Source organism: Lithobates pipiens, unplaced genomic scaffold (genome assembly GCF_037356315.1).
Source record: "Lithobates pipiens isolate NorthernLeopardFrog02 unplaced genomic scaffold, aLitPip1_a1.2 Scaffold_13, whole genome shotgun sequence".
Classification (NCBI taxonomy): Eukaryota; Metazoa; Chordata; class Amphibia; order Anura; family Ranidae; genus Lithobates; species Lithobates pipiens.
In genome coordinates, this window is record NW_027507718.1 from 266,500,272 (window position 1) to 266,521,861 (window position 21,590).

Here is a 21,590-nt window from a genome sequence, read left to right on the forward strand (position 1 = left end):
CCCTGATACAAAATACAACCTCAGCAACAATAGACCCCCAGCAGCAACAACAGATCTCATTCCTCAACAGTAGATCCCTCCCAGCAATTAACACCACAGCAACCTAAGACACCCCCTAGCAACAATAGATCCCCATGCACAAATAGATCCCCGAGCAGCCAGCATTATAGACTCTCCAACACCCCTTGCCATTACATAGATTCAGTGCTGGAGGTGCCAGAACTGCGTTTCCGCTGCAAAAAACCCTGATAAAGACATATGTTAACTTCTTCAAAGAAGGCAGTGCACTATTCCAGTCCAAAAGAGCAACATTGCTTCAGTTTTCATCTCATTTCACATACAGCAAATACTGTCCAAGTATGCAGGGAGAGAACATGAAGATGCAATCATCCAACTCTTCAAACCTGAAAACTTTCTGTTAATGACTTTACTTTGGTATCTTATATACAAAGAGAAACAAACCACAGACTTGAAGCCTAATCAGTTATTTTTCATTTTTGATGCATCTAAATGCAGGTCTATTTTAGCCTATGTATCCGTGCACATTGTGGTTTTTAGGTTCATATTTTAGAGCAGCATTCAGAGGCCAAAAAATGGCACAAACCTGCGCTCAAAGACAAGTTTACAGGCACATGTGTGTAAACGCATTTATATACTGTAAGTGTATATTAATGCCACTGGAATAAAGGAATATTTTAGCCAATAAAATGAGTTTATGCACATATGTATCCAATCATCAAATGCTTGTAAGATAGGAGTATTCCCAAGCCAATGTGAATGAAGCCTTATGCCGCGTACACACGATCGGAATTCTCATCGGAAAAAGCTCTGATGGTTTCCCGACGGAATTCCGCTCAAGCTGTCTTGCCTACACATGGTCACACCAAATTCCGATCGTTTAGAACGCGGTGAGGTACAACACGTACGACTGGACAAAGGAAGTTCAATAGCCAGTAGCCAATAGCTTCCACCTCGTAGTTGAATCTGAGTATGTGTGATTTTTGGCGTGTCAGAATTGCATACACACGATTGGACTTTCCGATAGAAAGTTTTTCTGTCTGGAAAATTGAGAACATGCTATCAATTTTTGGCTGGCGGAAATTCGAACAGCTAAATTCCGATGGAGCATACACACGGTCGCATTGTCTGTGTGTACATGGGAAGCTTGTATACATGTTTATATACTCTTCCCTGAATTCAGGATTCAGACTGCTCTAGTAAATGAATCTAGCACTGCTCAAGTAAATTGAACTACAGTGCCTTGAAAAAGTATTTATACCCCTTGACATTTTCCACATTTTAAATGTAATGTAAATGTATTTTATTCGGATTTTATGTGATAGACCAACACAAAGGGGTGCATAATTGTTAAGTGGAAGTAAAATGATAAATGGTTTCCAATTTGTTTTACAAATAAACATCTGAAAAGTGTGGCGTGCATTTGTATTCAGCCCCCTTTACTCTGATACCCCTAACTAAAAGCTAATAGAGCCAATAGCCTTCAGAAGTCACCTAGTTAGTAAATAGAGTCCACTTGTGTGTAATTTAATCTCAGTATAAATACAGCTATTCTGTGGAGCCCTCAGAGGTTTGCTAGATAACCTTAGTGAACAAACAGCAACATGAAGGCCAAGGAACAAACCAGACAGGTCAAGGATAAAGTTGTGGAAAAGTTTAAAGCAGGGTTAGGTTATAAAAAAATATCCCAAGCTTTGAACATCTCACAGAGCATGGTTGAATCTATCATCTGAAGATGGAAAGAGTGTGGCTCAATTGCAAGCCTTTAATGTTATAAATATTGAAAAAAAACGCGCTAATGTAATACAAGGAGTAGAAGCAATGAAAAAAATTGAAAAAATAGATAGAATAGAAAAAATAGGTTGCAGCCCCCCAGCCAAGAAATCCCCACAAGGGGTTTTCGCAAGTAGTTAATGATCTGTAAAGATGGGGTATCTGGCGCAACCTAATATTGAAAAAATAGTAATAATAAAGTGATAAACCCCAGTGCTTTCAACAGTCCAGGTATCAAATCAATTTAGTAAATTTAACCTTTCTATACCAATTATAAGTATTTAGGTTACCGTATCTCTACAATATAAAGATATTAGATTGTGTCAAAAAAAGGCTATAGATGCCCACAGAAAGTGCTTAGTGCAAAATTAAGTGCAAAATAATAATATAATACTCTATGCGATTTATGCTTAAAATCGCATAAGTGCTATTAAGTGTTAAGTTTCCCAAACACTAATAAACTCCATACACTGAATTCATCAAGTTATAAGGTGCAGATATATGACAAATAGATCAAATATAATGTAACTGTGAAATCTGTAAACATATACTCCAAATTTCATATATATAATAGTGCAAAACCGCAAGATAAAAAAGGGAAAAAACAAACCCTATATAGATATATGTACGTGGGATATATACCAAGATTACTATATGCCATAGACAGAAGAAAGTGTATCAAGGGATGTATATATCAGAACTTGAGTGTATATATAAATCAAAAATCCAGCAAAATAAATTAACGAAAAAATAAAAAAAGAAAGAAAAAAAGTTTTTAGTGTCCACAATTGAAAAAAATCCTCTGTTGTGCAAATCCAGCAAAAAATATATTCATAAGGTGACTTTAGTGCTTGTTGAATATCCTTCAAGTGACTTGCGTGCTCCCCCACAAGGTTTCCCACTCACCAAAAGAATACACCCCTGCAGGGGTACTGTGCCTTTAAATCAGCCATATGCAGTTCCAACTCTCAGGCCCATATGCGTTGTAGTTCTTTGTATCCAGGAAAATCAGTTTATTCCTCATAGGAAAAAAATTGCCTCCATAGTGTAGTATTTACGTAACTAAATGGGAGCACTAATTAGTTACTTTAGCAGAGAAAGCATTTATTTCCACAAAAATATGTATAACAAAATCCATACATATAAAAACAAAATTATATGTATATGTAAAACTGTCCAATGCTCCCACTTATTTTAGGATCCGTAGGGCAGCAGAAAAATTTCCATACACAGAAACCCAAAAAGGTCCCATAAAAAATAGATATAAAAAATATAAAAAACGAAAAAATGTTTTTAAAAACGTAAAAAACAACACAAATGGCTCTTAACCCAGGGAATCAGGACCAGTCCTAGGTTATTCAACAGGGTCCATCCGCTCTAAATTAACCCTTAATACTAGAGTCAGTCCAGCATTGGAAATGTGGAGCGGAGATATGAATAATAATAGTGGTAATTCCTAGGGTAAGGCCATATGTATCACCTCCAATGGTTCACACAGAGCTAGTTCGGGGCCCGGTCGGTGGATGCGCAGCGTGCGCTTCAGCTGCGTTCCAACCGCTCGAGGCAACCCGGAAGTGACGTAGTGTGCGTGGCTCCATCGTACGCGTTTCATCATTGACGTCGCCGCATCCACCGACCGGGCCCCGAACTAGCTCTGTGTGAACCATTGGAGGTGATACATATGGCCTTACCCTAGGAATTACCACTATTATTATTCATATCTATTCATATCTATATCTATCTTCATATTATTTATTATTACTATTTTTTCAATATTAGGTAGTGCCAGATACCCCATCTTTACAGATCATTAACTCAATTGAAAGCCTACCAAGACATAGCCGTCCACCTAAATTGACAGGCTGGACAAGGAGAGCATTAATCAGTGAAGCAGCCAGGAGGCTCATGATAACTCTGGAGGAACTCCAGAGATCCACAGCTCAGGTGGGAGAATCTGTCCACAGGACAACTATTAGTCGCAGTCCACAAATCTGGCCTTTATGAAGAGAAGAAGAAAGCCATTGTCGAAAGGAAGCCATACGAAGTCCTGTTTACAGTTTGCGAGAAGCCATCCACAGCAAACATGTGGAAGAAGGTGCTCTGGTCAGATGCGACCTGAACACACCATTCCCACTGTGAAACATGGGGATGCTTTTCTTCAGCAGGGGCAGGGAAGCTGGTCAGAATTGATAGGAAGATGGATGGAACTAAATACAGGCCAATCTTATGCTGTGTACACACGGTCGGACTTTCCGTCAGAAAAAGTCTGACGGAATAATTTCCTCGGATATTCCGATCGTGTGTGGGCTTCATCTGACTTTTTTTTTCAAAAAGTCTGATGGACCTAAAAATAGAACATGTTTTAAATCTTTCCGACGGAATCAATTCCTATCGGGAAAACCGTTTGTTTGTATTCTATTCCAATGGACCAAAAACAACGCAAGGGCAGCTATTGGCTACTGGCTATTGAAATTCCTCTTTCTAGTCATGCCGTACATCAACGTGTTCTAAACGAACGGACTTTGGTGTGATCGTGCGTAGGCAAGTCTGTTTCAGTGGAACTCTGTCAGAACTCCGTCTGAAAGACCTTCAGAGTTTATTCTGACAGAAAAAACGGTCCTGTGTGAGTGGCATTAGACGAAAACCTGTTAGAGTCTGCAAAAGGCTTGAGACTCACCTTCCAGCAGGACAACGACCCTAAACATACAGCCAGAGCTACAATAGAATGGTTTAGATCAAGGCATATTCATGTGTTAGGATGGCCTAGTCAAAGTCCAGACCTAACTGGACTAGACCTCGGAGTAGTAGATGATCACGGAGTGGCACTGGCCTCTCTGCCAGATTTGCCCGTGAAAGCAATGTTTGCGAGGTTGTACTACCATTTAAGTTACACTGAAAAGTTATTTGCTGCAACATCTGTACTTATAAGACATGTTTGGGAGGCTGCGACCTTCATGTTTCAGTTGTTAATTTATGTTTTGGGGCTTTACCCCGTATGTGTGAGATTAATAAAAATGATATTTGCAAAGTCCAGACCTAAATCCAATTATGAATCTGTAGCAAGACCTGAAAATGGCTGTTCACAGATGCTCTCCATCCAATCTGACATTGCTTGAGCTATTTTGCAAAGAAGAATGGGCAAAAATGTCACTCTAGATGTGCAAAGCTGGTAGAGACATCCCCAAAAAAACTTGCAGCTGTAATTGCAGCAAAAGGTGGTTCTATAAAGTATTGACTGGGGGGGGGGGGGGGGGGGGCTGAATACAAATGCACTCCACACTTTTGACATATTTATTTGTAAAAAATATGGAAAACCATTTATCATGTTCTCTACCAAATGTATATTCTTTGTCCTTCTGACCTTGCCTTGTTATTCCTACTCTGCACCTATTTAGTAAAGTTATAGTCACCCTCTGTCTGATAATTTGCCCAATTGACCTTAACTTGTCAGGAAGCTGAGGCTGGCCGTGCTCAGTTTCATACATGTGCTCAAACTTGTGAGCACAGATGTGTAACTGGACATGCAAGAATGAGAACAAGCACATCACGGGGCACATGTGGACATATGGGCATGCCCACAGATTCTGGCACCCTGGAGCCCTATTTAAACCTGAGACCTGCCTAGCTACCTTGTTCCTGATAGCCTGCATGATCCTCTTACTGAATCCGGTGCATCTGACTTTCTTAGGATTCCCCTTACCTGCTTATGTCTGCTACTGATTCATGTTACTGACTCTGGCTTGGAGTTTTGACTATGATTCTGCCTGCTGATTCTGTACCTCACTACCAACATGGTCCCAACCTGTCAGTCTCTAACGTGGATCCTGATTGTGATTCTGTACCTATCTGCCTGGCTGTTACTTAACTCCGCTTGTGACCTGATTCCTTGCTTCTGTTCATCCAAACTCAGTATCTCCCATTCCAAGTTTGCTGAACCACCTTCCTGGTACCTGTGTGTTTCTGTGTGTTTCTGTGTGTTTCTGTTGCCCTAGCAGTCACTGTCTCCATAATCAGGGGTTCTTGGACAGGAATTGTGCAAGAAGCCACCCTTGTCATCTCGAGCTCCACTGAAATGTGCATGACGCACCTGTTCCACAACCAGACCATAAGGGAGCTTAGACAACCAGTTAGACAGCCATGCCTCGCTCCAATGTGTCAGAGCATATACATACCGGTACTAGCTTTTTTGTATTTGGCAGCTACCTTACAGACAGGCTAACCACCACTGTTGACTAGGTTTTGATCCTCATATAAGTCAATGGGAATAACAAGGCTGCTTGAAGCAGGTCAACGGGAACTTCAAAGGTTGCTTGCAACAGGTTTTCAGATCATAAGCAGGTCAACTGTAGATCTAATACATCAGTGAATGATCTCAGAAGTGTCTGAATTTCAAATGCGTCTGAATTCAAATGCAGGCTAAATGCACCTGAAAGCAAGCTGCATTTGCCCATCAACATAATTCCTCACTTAAATGAGCACAATACAACCAAGCCAGACATGGCTGATCAAGCAGTTAACTGAATTTAGTGTTGCTGTTTAATGTCCTTTCTGTTGGTTAGAAGCTGGAAAAAATAACACTTTGATTACAAGGCTGGCAGATCATCTGTGTGCTTGAATGCTTTCTGTTTGAAAAGACCAGGCCTGAGCACTTCAGCCCAATACACCACATTTCACTGACAACTATTTATTTCCATCGCTGTTACTCTTTAGGGTAAAAACCCACTGAAAGCTCTGTATAAAGGAAAATGTATGCATTGCGTATTAAGTCTAGTCACATATATTTCACACGGCTCAAAAACTTGTAACGGTTTTCCTTTAAAACTGAAAGAAGGTACTTATCTATTTTTTCATTCACAGCAACACATTGCAAAGCATACAACCGATAACATTTGCCTATTCATATGAGTTTCTGTCCTAGAAAAACTTACAAGTTAATATAACTACTGTAGTCAGAAAAGCCATATATATGCTAACAAATGCAAAATAAAAAAATGCCTGAATGTAGGAGAGAGCCTACACAAGAAGGGGTTAAACACAGAAACTCCATGACCATATTACCTTGGTCAATACCCCTGGCAACATGCAGGCACCCCTGAAAGCAATATCCTTGCATATCACATCACATCAGAATGTTCTGCCTTAGGCCCCTTTCACACTGACGGACCGTTCAGGTCCGCCTGTCAGTTTTGACGGCAGACCTGAACGGGTGCTCCATGCTGGTCCATGGAGACATGTCCGCTGACATCCGATCCGCCAAATGCAGACGGATGGCCCTACGTCCAGATCTGTCGCTGGCGGATCGGATTGGGTTAGATCTGATGAAAACGGACATGCTGTCCGTTTTCATCCGATCTCTCCATAGAGACCAGTGGCGCTGGACAAGCCCCTCCCCGCTCAGTGAGCAGAGAGGGACCTGTCATCCGTCGGCTCAGCGGAGATCAACGGAGAGAGCCTGCGGACAGAGGCGGACTATGTGGAAAAGGATTTTGCCTCGTGTGAAAGGGGCCGTAAGGCTCCATAGAACTACTATCCCAATTGGAAGATTTCCCCTCTATTACTTTTCTGGGAACAACCCAAAATTTGGTATTTTCGTTTACTTTCACATTCAATGGTAATGGTAAACAGGACAGACGGAGAGGGTGAATCTCCTTAACAGGGTCACCCTGACAGGGGCTCCAATCCTTCTGTACCCTATCCAAAACTAAAAAAGAAAAAAAAAAAGTATTGCCTTTAGTTATAATTTAAGGCTTTTTTTTAAGGAAATCCCACTGGGGCATATTGAGGAATAAAGAGAACCAGCACTCAAGGTCCAATTTTAATTTTGCAATTTTTTTTTATAAATATTCAGTAACATGCATGCAAATACATTATTCTACTGTGCATATTTGGAAATATTTGGAAATACTTATGTGAATATATGCTACAATATAACAGGAGCTTATTATTTCAAATTATAGTTATATATTTAAAAAGCCAGCATTTACGGTAGTGCTGTAAATTTAGTAATTAACAATTTACAGTTCTGAGCAAGCAACAAAAATACAATTTATAAAAGCTTCCACAGGCAGCAAAGGAACAGAGTTTATTTATTGGCAGATAATAAGCATCGGGAACAGAAAGTATTTAATGATTTTTTTTTTTTTTTTTTAGTTTTGGATAGAGTGGAGAGGGTTAGAAGCCCTGTCAGGTTTTATTGCCGTCTGTGCCCCTGTTAAGGAGATTTACCCTCTCTATTTGTCCTCTCTATTTCCATTATGATTGAAAGTGAAAGTAAGAGAAAATCTCAAATTTTAGGGGCTGTCAACAGAATAATAGAGGGGAAATAAAGGATACACTAGTTCTGGTGACCTGGGGGTGCCCAAGGAATTCCTTAAAGTGGAGTTCCACCCCCCCAAAATAAAAAGATTAATGTGCTTAAAAAAAATATATAAAAAAAAACATTTGGAGAATTTTTTTTTACTCACCCCTAGATGCCTATTGCTAGGGGGTCCCTTGTAGTCTGCCTCCTTCGGCGCCTGGGCTCCTGACGTCACTTCCCTCAGCGCAGAAAGGGAGATCACCTCTCCCCCCCTTATCAATCATCTGGGACACGTGACAGGTCCCAGATGATTGCGTGACCAGTCACGGCGCGTGGCGTGGCTCACACATGCCCAGTGGGTGCCCAGCTGTGAAGCCACAGCCCGGTGCCCACAGTTGAAATGCCGGCACCGCCGAGCGGAGGGGGAGATGAGCGGGGCTTCGATCCCCTGCATCACTGGACCCTGGGATAGGTAAGTGTCCGATTATTAAAAGTCAGCAGCTGCAGTATTTGTAGCTGCTGACTTTTAATTTTTTTTTTTTTGCGGAACACCACTTTAAGTTTGCATGGATTCCCTGTTACTTCCTGTTTAGCTTTGGGACAGGAAGAGACGGTACTGTAAATCTCCACAATGGGATACAGAGGGCAAAAATAAAATCTGACAGGGGTTATAACCCTCCCTTGCTCTATCCAAAATAAAAAATAAAATTCTGCCTATAGTTCTTGTGATAGAACACCTGGCACCCAAGATACAGCTTCCCCCAGTCTGGAACCAGGAACCAGGTATTATTGCTGAGCACCCAAGAACTAGACGACACTAGCTTAGGTGCAAACTGGAACTCTCTTTATTGTAAACGCACACAGAATATATACACCCCACAAAATCAGATAAGAGCTTGATCATGTTATCCTAAGCAATTATCACATCTAATGAACAGCCAACATAAACAGTATGCTAATCCACATCTAGCAACTAATAGCTGACAGTGATCTAATTAACATGAACTAAATAACAACTAGTCCCCTAGATAAGCCAAGGTGACTCAGGTCATTGTCCACCCAGACAGTTCGGCACCAGTTTCAAGAACCACATTTCTATTCACATACATCTTCTCACTGAGTTTCAGGTTCACAGAGACCAGCGCGGCTTCCTTGACTGTTAAAGGGGTTGTAAACCCTCAAGGTTTTTCACCTTAATGCATTCTATGGTGAAAAACCACCTGTGATGCAGCAGCCCCCCAGAGCCCCCCTTTTATTTACCTGAACCGTGACGGGGACAAGCACAACAGCTCCAGCCAGTGTCTCGGTTCCTGATTGGATAGATTGATAGCAGTGCAGCCATTGGTTCCCGCTGCTGTCAATCAAATCCAATGACGCTGGAGCCAGGGGGCGAGGCTAAGTCCTGCTGTCTGTGTCAATGGATGCAGCAGCAGGACATGGGAGTGTGCCCACACAAGTGCCCCGAGGAGAGTGGCTCTGCAACGGGACACTCCAGAAGAGGAGGAGCCAGGAGCGTAGATGAAGGACCCCAAAAGAGGAGGATTGGGGCCACTCTGTGCACAACCAACTGCATAGAGGAGGTAAGTATGACATGTTTGTTTTTTGTTTTTAACCAAACCGTTACATTTACTCTAAATGTAAAAATGCCCTCTTGCATTATATGTAGCAAGGTCCCAGGCTTCCTTCAGTCTAATGAGAACCTTCAGGGCCAGAGATAGCTTACTTCCTTCTGTTTAGAGTGTGTTGTGAGGCATTGTGGGCGTAATGCAAGTTAGATTCATTGGGCGCCAGACACTTCTTGAATAAAAAGAGATTTTATTTCCCTTGCACAGAACTTTGGGAGAGAGGGTTAAGGCCAGGACACTCTTAGGCAGTTGCAATGTTAATTGGCAGACTCTGAGACTTCTACAGGGGGGCAGCCATGCAAGGAAAGGCATCCAGCAAGATACCACATCTGCTTGTGTAGGAATGCTGTCTCCTATGGCAACAGTCTTTAAGAGTTTCTAACCCAAAGTGTAACAATTCCGTCACTTCCACTACAATCACTTCTTGTTGTTCTTCAACTCACTGAGCTCCCAGCCTCTCTCACTAGACTAGATAGTTCACTGCCACTGAATCCCTTGAGCTCCTCCAATCTTCACTGTAGTATTTTCCTCAAGTGTCACCCCCGCTTCTCTGCTAGGTCCCTAGCTTGGCACCCCAGATACTTCTCAAGCTTCACCCCACTGGCCTGTTCAGTCCCTGGCTTGACACACAAGGCTGCTCTGCAAGTATCACATCCGCTGGCTTGGTCCCTGGCTTGACACCTGCTGAAGTTTCCCAATTCTTCTCCGTCCCCAGTTGGTGAGAATTCTGCTCCAGTACTTGCTTCAGATACTCACTGTGGTCCCTGGTAATAAGGTTGTGGCCCCTTAGTGGCAACATCTTCCCCTCTACCTCTGACCATGACAGGTTCTCTGGTCGGCAGAACCCTCAGTTCTGGTTGGACTGCAAGCCGCAATCCCAACCCTGCACTGCTTCTGGATAGGCCCTCAGACAGCCTAGCAGCCAGATGTGCCTGGGATAGGCCCAAACTCTGGCCTAGCAGCCTGGGCAGCACAACACACATCCACCCAGACAGCCCTACAGGTGACATAGAACACTAATCACCTGACTCCACCTAAATATATAGGTTCTCCCAGCAGGCCAAGGGATTTAATAAAACCCCTGCCCATTGGCTGAGACACCCCATATACCCATAATCTGACCTTGCAGTGCCCTTGTCTTACCTAATGCCACAAAGTGCCCAGCCACCTAGAGAAAAAGAGAAAAGTGCAGCAATTACAGACTTAAGCCCCATACACGCTATCAGATTATCTGCTGATTTTTTTATTCAGATTTACCAAAACCATGTAGTGCAATGGCCTGCCTGGTTGCATACACATTGAAGCTCCAAAGGTTTGACCTCATATTATATGGTTTTGGTAAATCTGTAGGAACAAATCTGCAGAATATCTGATAGTGTGTATGGAGCTTTAGAGTGAAATCAATTGATCCTCGACAATTAGCCAAGGTAGCTATACCTGGCAGGTAAATTTATGAGCAACCCTGCCTAAACACCAGGGTGCTACATCTATAACAAGACATCTTCCTCAACGCTTGTAGATCCCTCAAATGCCAGGGTCCATAGTCACTAGGCAAGAGACTACCCTGCAGTCCCCTCCAAAAGCCCCTGTCCCGGTTGGGTTGTGTCTGTCACAGTTCTACTAAAATTACAGGGAAATACAAATAGCATACACACATACTGACATAATTACATTTTGGGGGAATTCCTAGCATTTTCACAAGTCAACAACGTAAAACTCATTACTCAGTAAGCTCCAGTTACCAAGTGAATTAACTAAGTAGCATTATGTACTTATTAAGATGGTGCAGCAGACATCCATATGCCATCAGAGATGGAGAAATTTTCTGTGTTCCCTACTGTGCTCCACGCTTCTATGAACATTTTCATTGAGTGAGATAGGAGTTCGCAGCATGGTGTTTTACAGACTGACTCAACGATTGTTAGAAGAATTGTTAAAAAGCATATTTCTTAAAATAGCCACAATTTTTACTCCACAATATGCATTTATGCTCATATGACGGCTAATGTCATTCTGAAACACAGTACATCTATGCAGATTAGAACACTACAGATTTATGACAGCTTAAATGTTGTTATAAACTATGATCCAATGATCTTTCTAGAATTCTAACTTTATGAAATGAATGGACTAGATATAATTTGCTTAGCAAAGTCTACGTTTTGAGAAAAAGCGCTGTCCCTTATAAAAATGTGCAGACCATGAAGCTTCTGCGATACCACTTGTTTCATGGAAAGAATAATCAACAAGCAATTTTTAAATGTCACTTTAATAATCAACAAATGACATAGCCCTTTCTTCTTCTGGGAGTGTCTAAATACTGTCTGTGTTGGCCCAGCTCCTCCACCCCTCATCTCCCTTCATAACTTTTATGTAGCTGCCAGGGCAGAAATGATGGGTACCGTAATACTATTGAGTGACATTTGTAAGTCTTCTGAGTCTACTGGCATCACATCCAAGATGGTGGTGATCAATAGCAGTTTCAGGGTATTTGGATGTCTACACAGGGAAGGCTTTCCATCTAAATAACATGCATACAATATTTTAAACACATATATTCTTATTGGAGGACTGTTGTTTAAATGGGATGGATGAATGGTCTGGTGACAGGGTCTCTATCAAGCACACTGCTTTGAAAATTTTAGGCTTTGTTTAGACTTGCAGTTGGGGGCTAGCAAAAATGAACGGTTGAGCTGTATTTTTGCCGCCTGCCAACCACCCTTACTTAAGCTGCAACAGACAACAGATGGGGATGTCAGGTGAACAAAGTTCACCTGACATGTAGCGATCGGTGGGCAGCAGACCCACTGAACACTATACATTTAAGTAAATGGGGAAATGCCACAAATGTCCCGCAACCATGTGCAATGCATGCGGTTGTGTTGTGTTTGTCTGCAGAAATTTGATTAAAACAGACGTTGCATCGCTTCCTCTGCACCTGTCAGTAGCCTCTGAAGCACGTTCTGAACGCAGATCGGGCTTCAGAGGCAAGGAAGATTTAGGTGCATGCCCAAATCTACCCTAAGGGTCCAAGAAAGAAAGAAAATTTTTACAAAAGTTTCATAGTAAGGTTGAACAAAGACACCTGTCCATCCAGTTCAACCTGAGTGAGTGTCTACAATTGTCCCCATTCCTGTACATTGCACACTCTCATTGGTCCCTACCCTCAAGGAGCCCACAATCCAAGGTCCCCATTCATATACTAGGGCCAATTTTGGACAGAAGCCAATTAACCTACCTGCATGTCTTTGGATTGTGGGAGGAAACTGGAGTGCCTGGAGGAAACCCACACAGGCACAGGGAGAACATGCAAACTCCAGGCAGGTAGTGTCCTGGTTGGGATTTGAACCAGCAACCCTTCTTACTGCTAACCACTACACCACTGTGCCACCCGTTATCAAGTTCATTGATCCAGGACCACAGCATCTTATCAACATATGTTTTCACAAAATGGCCGATTCCTGCCCTTTCCTACAAGCATTATTTCACAAGAAAAAAATAAAATAATGTACTTAAATAACATAAGGCTAAATATAAACTAACTGGCAAAGCACAAATCCTTTGGAGATTCCAGAAGGATAAATCCAAGCAGATAAAGCGTCCTTATGTTGATTTCTTCATCATAATTGTATAGCCAAAGATTAGCAAACCAATGCTGTAATAATCAATCTGAAATAACCATCCTTCAAACACCATGTAGAGAGTTCTTTAAATATGATGTGTAAAATAATCCTCACAACACTAAGTCCAATGTGTAAAATAATCAGTGCAAATGAGCAAGCAGAAAGTGTAAAGTTCTGCAATCTGCAATAATAATTACTAAGTAAGTACAATAATGATTGTGCAAATGTGCAAAAGGAAAATAATATAAACGTGCAAAATGACAGCAGCAATAAATGAATTGCACCTATAAATGTGTGAAGAGCAAACAATTAGTGCAAACAAAGAGCAAAAAAAAAATATAAAAAGTGATATCCAAACTAGTCCATACACATGCTCAATAAATGACTAAGCAGCCTTGAGAACCATAAAAAAAGATCGTAGTTCCAAAATGGTAGTGACAAAGCAAAGTCCCATACACAGTGCAATTCAATCCAATTGTGTTAGTCTCTTTCCAATATGCAATGCAGATCATCCACTAGACAAATGACCCCATCCAAGCACTCTCTGGTGCAATGACGTGGATAGTGTTTCCCCAAGCCTCTCACCTCAGATAAGGGATACAAACAAATACCAGCCAATCCGTTCCTAGGCTCCACCTGATAGCACAGCTCCTATGGGTTTGTATCCTCCGTCGGAACTATCCAGGGCCTCCGGGCACTCAGCCAGATATTAAAGAGAGAAAGGGAGGAACTCCATAGTGTAGTATTAAAAACGAATATTTTAACAAATGCTCAAAAACTTACAATAAGGCGATCACAAAACAGCGGTAATGAATACTGTTACCGATCCCGGCCGAGATCAAAAACGAACGCCACCCGACTCTCTTGCCTGATGTGTTGCGTCACTGTCCACGTGACTTCATCAAAGGTATTTCACAAGAACATCACTAGGACATTACATTTTATTTCTACTATGATCAGTTGGTTGGTGATAAACCCAATCCTAATCTACAAACAAAAGCCATTCTTTGAAAGCAATGATATCTTAACAAATAGAAATGACACGCAGATATGCATAGCTAATTCAAAACTTAGTAACAGATCACAGTTTTGAGTGTAGCACCTGTACTCGGCTGAGCAGAGCTTGGTAGTTAATTGCTTCCAGAAATAGATTAGGGGGATAAATCACTGGGTTATAAACATTTATCTGACCTCCGTCAATACCTGCCAGGGGGTGGCCAGAAAGTGACTGGGGAGAAGATAAATATTTGAGAAGGTTTGTTCAGAGCTCTCTCTGTCCTGGGCCTCTGGCCTAAGAGGCAGCTGTGATACTGAGGAGCTGTTTATGCTAGGCCTCAGAATGTGCTAGGCTGAGAACCTGGAGCAGCCTGGATTTAAATATATTTGCTGAAGGACACTACCTCAGCATACCTCCCATTTTTTTGAGATGGGAACGAGGGACACCTATTAACAAAAGTATGTAGGAATAAGGGACCCCCCCCCCCCTCCTACAAAAAAAATAGTTACACCCACAAGTGTTTTTTTGTTTGTTTTTTTTTACCACTATTATTCCTTGATACTGCCTTTTAAAATGTACAAATGCAGTCATTTTGAATTTGGATGAAAGGTTTAGCACTGGGAAACACTTTTTGATAGATAATTCTGGCATTTTATATACAACTATATCAATCAGACCAATAAGGGACAAATGAGGAGTAAAGAGGGACAGAGGGACTTTGTTCCAAATCGGGGACAGTTAGGAGCTATGCCTTAGGGAGCTGGGCAGGAGAAGAACTGAAGAGTGTCTCGTGGAAGCTGGTTGGCTACAGCTGTTTTTGGACATTGTAAAGGAGGACCTTTTTGCCCAGGACTCGAGGTGTGCCTTTGCTTTGGGGGTTGATGCCAGAGGTTGCTACTTAGACTATGACTGCTTTTACAGAGTCTCAGATGGATTAGCTATCCCCTCTACCTCCAGGTATAGTTGCCTTGGCCAATTGTTAGGATCAATTGATTTCACCCCAAGTCTGGAATTGCAAAGCAAAGAGGTTGCTTCAACCTGATAAAAGCTAAAATTAAAACAACAAAAGATGAACTCAGATCAATTCTTATGCTATACTGTGCACAGTGTTGTACACATTTTTAAACAAGCCCCGATGATATTATACTTCTTTCCATTCATTTATATTTTTCGATAAGTTTCTACTTACATTTGAGAGATCGTAGTAGGCAGGTCCCAGAGTATTGTCTGCGGCAGGTGGACTTTGTCTGACAAGTGTTCCACTTGCAGTCTCTTCAAAACCAAAGGCTTGCCCTGGTGTAGGGATGGATGGGGCACCAGTGTTCAACAGCTTTTTAGAATGGCTGCGGACTTTCTGTATGAAAAAAAAAATATGTATATTTAATTATTACACTTTTCAGTCATGCGCCCTATCCCACCTAGACTTCAATTAAAGCTGAAGTTTAGTGATTTCATTTTTGTTTTTCATCAAGGATAGCACATAGTTGAATAATAAAAGTCCTGTGTGCTGGTGACTATTATGTTGCTTGAAATCTTTAGGGTCCGTTCACACAGGGGCAACTCAGATCCGACTTCAGGTCGCCCCTATTCGCCTCAGGTCGGACAACATGTAAAAATCAATGTAAGTGAATAAGATTCGTCTTAATGCACACTACTGAAGTCGCTCCAACTTCAGAAAAGGTTCCTGTACTACGTCAATCCGACTTGTAGGCGACCGGTACCCATTGATTTCAATGGAGGTCGCCTCCAAGTCGGATCTCCGTCTATACGGTGGCGACTCTGACAGAATTATCAGTTCTCAAGAGGTTGCCCCTCCGAGAGCATACCAGGCCCTTAGGTCTGGTATGGATTTTAAGGGGAACCCCCTACGCCGATAAAACTAGCGAGCGCCCCCCGTACCAGGCCTCGCTCCCTCAACATGGGGGGTGCCTTGGGGAAGGGGGGGCCGCCTGAAGCTGTGCAATAAACTATTTTAACCCTGTGTTGTGTTTTTTTTTATTTATTTTTTCACAGGTGAATGGGTAGGGGTACATTGTACCCCATACTCATTCACATAGGGTGGGGGGCCGGGATCCGGGGGCCCCCTTATCAAAGGGGGCTCCCAGATTCTGATAAGCCCCCCGCCCGCAGACCCCGACAGCCAACGGCCAGGGTTGTCGGTAAGAGGTCCTTGTCCTCATCAACATGGGGACAAGGTGCTTTGGGGTGGGGGGGCCGCGCGGCCCCCCCTTCCCCAAGGCACCCCCCATGTTGAGGGTACGCGGCCTGGTACGGCTCAGGAGGGGGGGCGCTTGCTCGTCCCCACCCCCTTTCCTGGCCCAGCCGGGTAATGTGCTTGGATAAGGGTCTGGTATGGATCTGGGGGGGACCCCCACGCCGTTTTTTCGGCATAGGTGGTTTCCCCTTCAAATCATTACCAGACCTAAGGGCCTGGTATGCTCTCGGAGGGGCAACCCACGCCAAATTTTTTTAAAAGAAATTTGGCGTGGAGTTTCCCCTTGAGAGCTCATTCTCTGATTGGCCGCGGCAAAAGTCGCCTGCCCTGGGGCGACTTAAAGTCGTGTTGTAAGTTGCCCCAAGTCGTGTTCAGGTTGTGTCCAAGTTGCCTCCAAAAGTCGTGTTGAAAGTCGTGTTGCCCCTGTGTGAACGGACCCTTAGGGTTTAGGTGGCTACTAGCAGGCGGTGAGGAAGCGATACCATGCATCCTCACCACTTTTTTAACATAATTTTTGCCAACAAAAGCACAGAAACCACATACATTACCTTCCCTGGAAGTGTAAAAACCTCTGCCATTATTTTTCTCTTTAATCACTTGAGCACTCGTTTACATATACCTCTTCATTACCAGGCCATCTTATAATTTTTCAGTGCTGTGATAATTTGATTGCCAATGATTCTATAATGCAAGACTGTATCCAAAATAATGTTGTAGCATTATTTGAGACAAATAGAGCTTTCTTTTGATGGCACTTACTATTCTTTTTTTTTTTTTTTTTTTTTTATGTTTTACTATATAAAGGAATAAAAAAGACCAATAGACCAATTTGGGATTTCTTACATTTCTATACTTTAAACAAATTATTCCACAATCATTGGTGGTCAGTGGTATTTTAAACCCACACCTTAAAAAAAATGATCCCACATTCATTGGTGGTCAGTGGTGCTTTAAGACCCCCCAACCTTCATCTTCTCTACCATCGTTCTGTGTTTACAAACATTGTGACTATGCTCAATGACACCTGTGTGTGTTTTCTGCTGCACCATTTATAATTAATGGCCACCTCTTTGCCACTTTTTTTACAATATGGTAGTATTGAGGTGGTTATGCTATTTCAAAACCATGGTTTTATTACATGAGAAACTATTAGTGTGCAAAGTTTGAAGGTTTTGGGGAGGACTGTTAACAATAACAGACATAAAATATCAGGTGAAGGTTCATTTCAATGTGTATTTTTTATTTTTTATTTAAACAAATAGAAATAACTAATAAAAGTAAAATCCTTGCTTAGATAAATGACCTAATTTGGTAGCAGAATAATTTTTTATATGGTGGATACTAGGATACTAGTTTTTGACAATCCACTGCAGCATTGCCACCACGTGTGTTGGTTGCGATACTGGCAGGCATTTCCATCATCCATAGTATTTACTTTGACCCAGGTCACAGCTTTCTTAGCATGTGCAGCAAGGGAACTGGCACTCCCACAAGAAATGTAACTGATAGCAGGAATGGGCTATAGTAGGGGCTTTCTGTAATTCAGCATCAGTTATATTTAGAGGAATGACAGAATGCTGTTGCACTGCTGTGATTTCATTTATATCTTAAATACTGTACAGGTCTAGGCAAAAATGCCAGTGGCATTCTGTATACAAGACTCAAATGAATCACCACGCGGCAAGTACATTTGCCAATGCACCAACAGAGGATACTGCCACCTTGTATTTTTGTTACTTGGCAGTAACACAGATGCTTGTTATAATTGATGACTTTTACCAGTTAAGCTGTGAAATGCTTTACCACATTAGAAAATAACTAGAAAAACAATTGTATCTAATATTAAAGTTACCATTCACACCTGTGTGTTTTTATATGCATTTTAGGTGCAGTTCATTATAAAAAGTCTTGCATGCTGCATCTATGATGCACTTTTATTAGAGCTGAATGGTAACGTGCCTAAAACACAAGTGAAGGAGCCTAAAACATGCCAAAAATGTAGATATGCCCTAATATGCCCTAATATGGCATTATTTTGCTCTTACTGCTGCCCCTTTAGTGTCCAGTCATAGGCTTTGAGCAGGGACCAGAAGTAGTTGTCCCTGCAACTAGGCTGTGTGGTGTGCAACAACAACCAAACTGGCTGTGCTGTGTGGTAGGACTAATCCTTGGCAGATATAACAGCTCTTACGCACACTATATTACCAAAAGTATTGGGATACCTGCCTTTACACATACATGAACTTAATAGCATCCCAGTATTATGCCTTGTACACACGTTCGGACATTCCGACAACAAAATCCGTCTGATTTTTTTCTGACGGATTTTGTCCTAAACTGGTGTTGCATACACACGGTCGGACAAAGTTGTCGGAAAAAACGATCTTTCAGAACGTGATGATGTTCTTTCGTTACGACAGGACTACATTGAGGCTAGTAGCCAATAGCTTTGGTCTCGTAATTTGATCTGAGCGGCGTGGCACTTTGTCCGATCGGAATTCTCTACAAACGATCAGAAAAAGTCTGATTTTGATGGAAAATTCGAGATCCTGCTCTCAATTTTTTTCAGTTGGAATTTCCAATGGAAAAAGTCCAATAGAGCCCATACACGATCGGATTTTCCGACAATATAATCCGATCAGACCTTTTCCGTCAGAATTTCCGACCACGTGTACAGGGCATTAGTCTGTAGGGCTGTCCTTACCTCAACCTGATAGAACAGCAGACTGTGTGCCAGGTCTTCTTGTCCACATCATTGCCTCACCTCACAAATGCGCTAATGGAAGAATGGTCAAACCTTGTGGACAGCCTTCCCTGGAGAGTTGTTGCTGTTATAGCTGCAAAGGGTGGACCAACTCAATATTAAACCCTATGGACTAAGACTGGGGTGCATTTAAAGTTCAAGTAAAGGCATGCATCCCAATACTTTTGGTAATATAGTGTATGTATTTCATATGTGTATTTAAAGCTGAACTCAAGGCACATTTGATGTTTAGTACTTAGATTTGGCCAATGTGGTTAGTGCTATTGATTTCTATGTAATGTTCAGAAGGCTGATGGGGTTGCTGAAATTGTCATTGGTAGACAGTTCTACATACAGTCTGAGCTGTAATCCTCCAGGTGGCAATACCGCGACTTCCTATCGCTTACAATTAGTACAGGGCAGGGGCGGCCCGTCCATTAAGGGTGCACGGGTGCCGCCTCCCCTTACCATCACCCCCACTACCACCTATTTATGCATCCGGTCCCTTTCAGGAGGCCGGGCGCATGAATTACAGCGGCAAGGGTTTTTTTTAAGCAATTGATTAGAACCAGAGGCTCTAATAGGCTTCAAAATAGTGTGGGCTCCGGATAAAGAGCAATTGCACCCAGGTGTGTTAGAATAGCGAATAAATATTTGCTATTCTAACACTGAATTGCGTCTCTGCCATTCAGGAAGCGTGGGTGTGAGATGCGTTTCCCAATTGACCAAAAGGAGAAGCATTCTGATTGACCGCCGAGGAGTAGGAAGGAGATGGAAGCCGCTTAGCAGGGGAAGGAGATGCCTGCTCATGATGCCCACGGAGGAGAGCCAGGGAAGCTGCTGGTGGTTGAGGTAAGTGCACTGACTGACTAACCGACCCGACCCCTTGTGGGCCCCCCCAAAAAAATTTACAACCATTAAAACGTATTGTATTCTTTTGATGGACTATAATATGTTCTGTGATTGGACAAGGTGTTGAGAACGGGCATATAAGCGTCTCCCTCTACCCTTGGCGTATCACAGAACACTTTGTATTCAATCAATTGAATATAAGATGTTATTTGAACAGAGGAGGTGCTAAGAAAGCAACTTGCTGTACTTAATGCAAGGCCTAGTTTACATTTGAGTTTGAGGGGCCGTAAAGACAGGCGGTCAATTCACATTGTTACATATAAATTCATCCCCCGTCACCTTTGGTGGACAGTACATTGTTGCATGGAGATGGTGTGTGCTTTTAGAGGTTAAAACAAGCAGTCGGGAGGTGACAAATTACAGATCACAGCTCAGACTGCATGTGAAAAAGACTAACATGGACATTTTGAGCATCCCCTGCAACCCTCCAGATGTTACACAGCAATCATTAGAGCAATAGGGATGCTCAACCCATTGCCTGTGGAGCCATCTGATGTGGCCCGTGACCACAAACCTATAGCAGCCCACACAGCCTCGTTCGGTCGCACTCCGCTTCACTGAATGACTGCTGGTCCTCTGTAAATGTCATACACAAGCCACTATTGCAGCCAGCTTCCCGTTCTTCTCTTTCTTTCCTAACAGATATGGGAAGAGGAGCCTTTAGCCAAGTGGATTACATCTAGTGGCCTTCATACAGGAGTTCTGTAGGAGGTTTCTCACAGTTGTGAGATGAGCTTGGTGTCACTCTGATTCTGATGGATTCTGTATCCATCCCTTCCCCCCTGCCAGAACAGAACTCTGCCTTGGTTACATAGGCAGAGCTTTGTTCTGAGTCTCTGCCAGATGATCCATGGGTGCTCCCCTGGTCTTTTTTTTTTTTTTTTTAGATTGTCCACAGTCCATGTTTTGGCAAATCAATGGATGGCTGCAAAGACCCTGATATAGTGAAGGCTGCAACACTGATTTGGAGATTTTTTTAGGCTGGGTGCGAGTGTGGGATTAAAGTGTTACTAAACCCACACCAGTAAAATCAGACTATATATGCAGTAAAGCATGCTTGTTATACTCACTGTGGAACCTAAGGGGTTAATCCTCTGCATTGTGTGAAAAGACTGTTTGATCCTTTCTCCTCTGATCCTTCCTTTTTTCCAGAGTCCCCAAACCATCTCTGGATAGTACAGACGCTAAGGGACAAGCTGCTCATGCTTAGATTTGTGTGTATTGCTGGAGAGTTATTATTTTTATCCTGGGAGAGTGCATATGATCAGCACAGGGCCAATCAGCACTGTCCAGACAGAGGGTCAGGGGTCCTGCAGCCTCATGAGAGAATGAAAACGCCTCCTACAAGCTTTAACTAGGCACTGATAGAAGTCACAAGACTGCTAT

The 21,590-nt window shown here is 42.4% G+C and overlaps 1 protein-coding gene across 1 annotated transcript in view; it reads right to left on the reverse strand.

Moving 5' to 3' along the window:
• The window catches only part of STPG2 (sperm tail PG-rich repeat containing 2), a 980,631-nt gene that overhangs the window by 920,032 nt on the left and 39,009 nt on the right, over positions 1-21,590 (reverse strand). Inside the window, exon 5 of the mRNA XM_077476582.1 lies at positions 15,524-15,688. Coding sequence (XP_077332708.1) covers positions 15,524-15,688 — 165 coding nt within the window. The remainder of the gene's footprint in view (positions 1-15,523; positions 15,689-21,590) is intronic.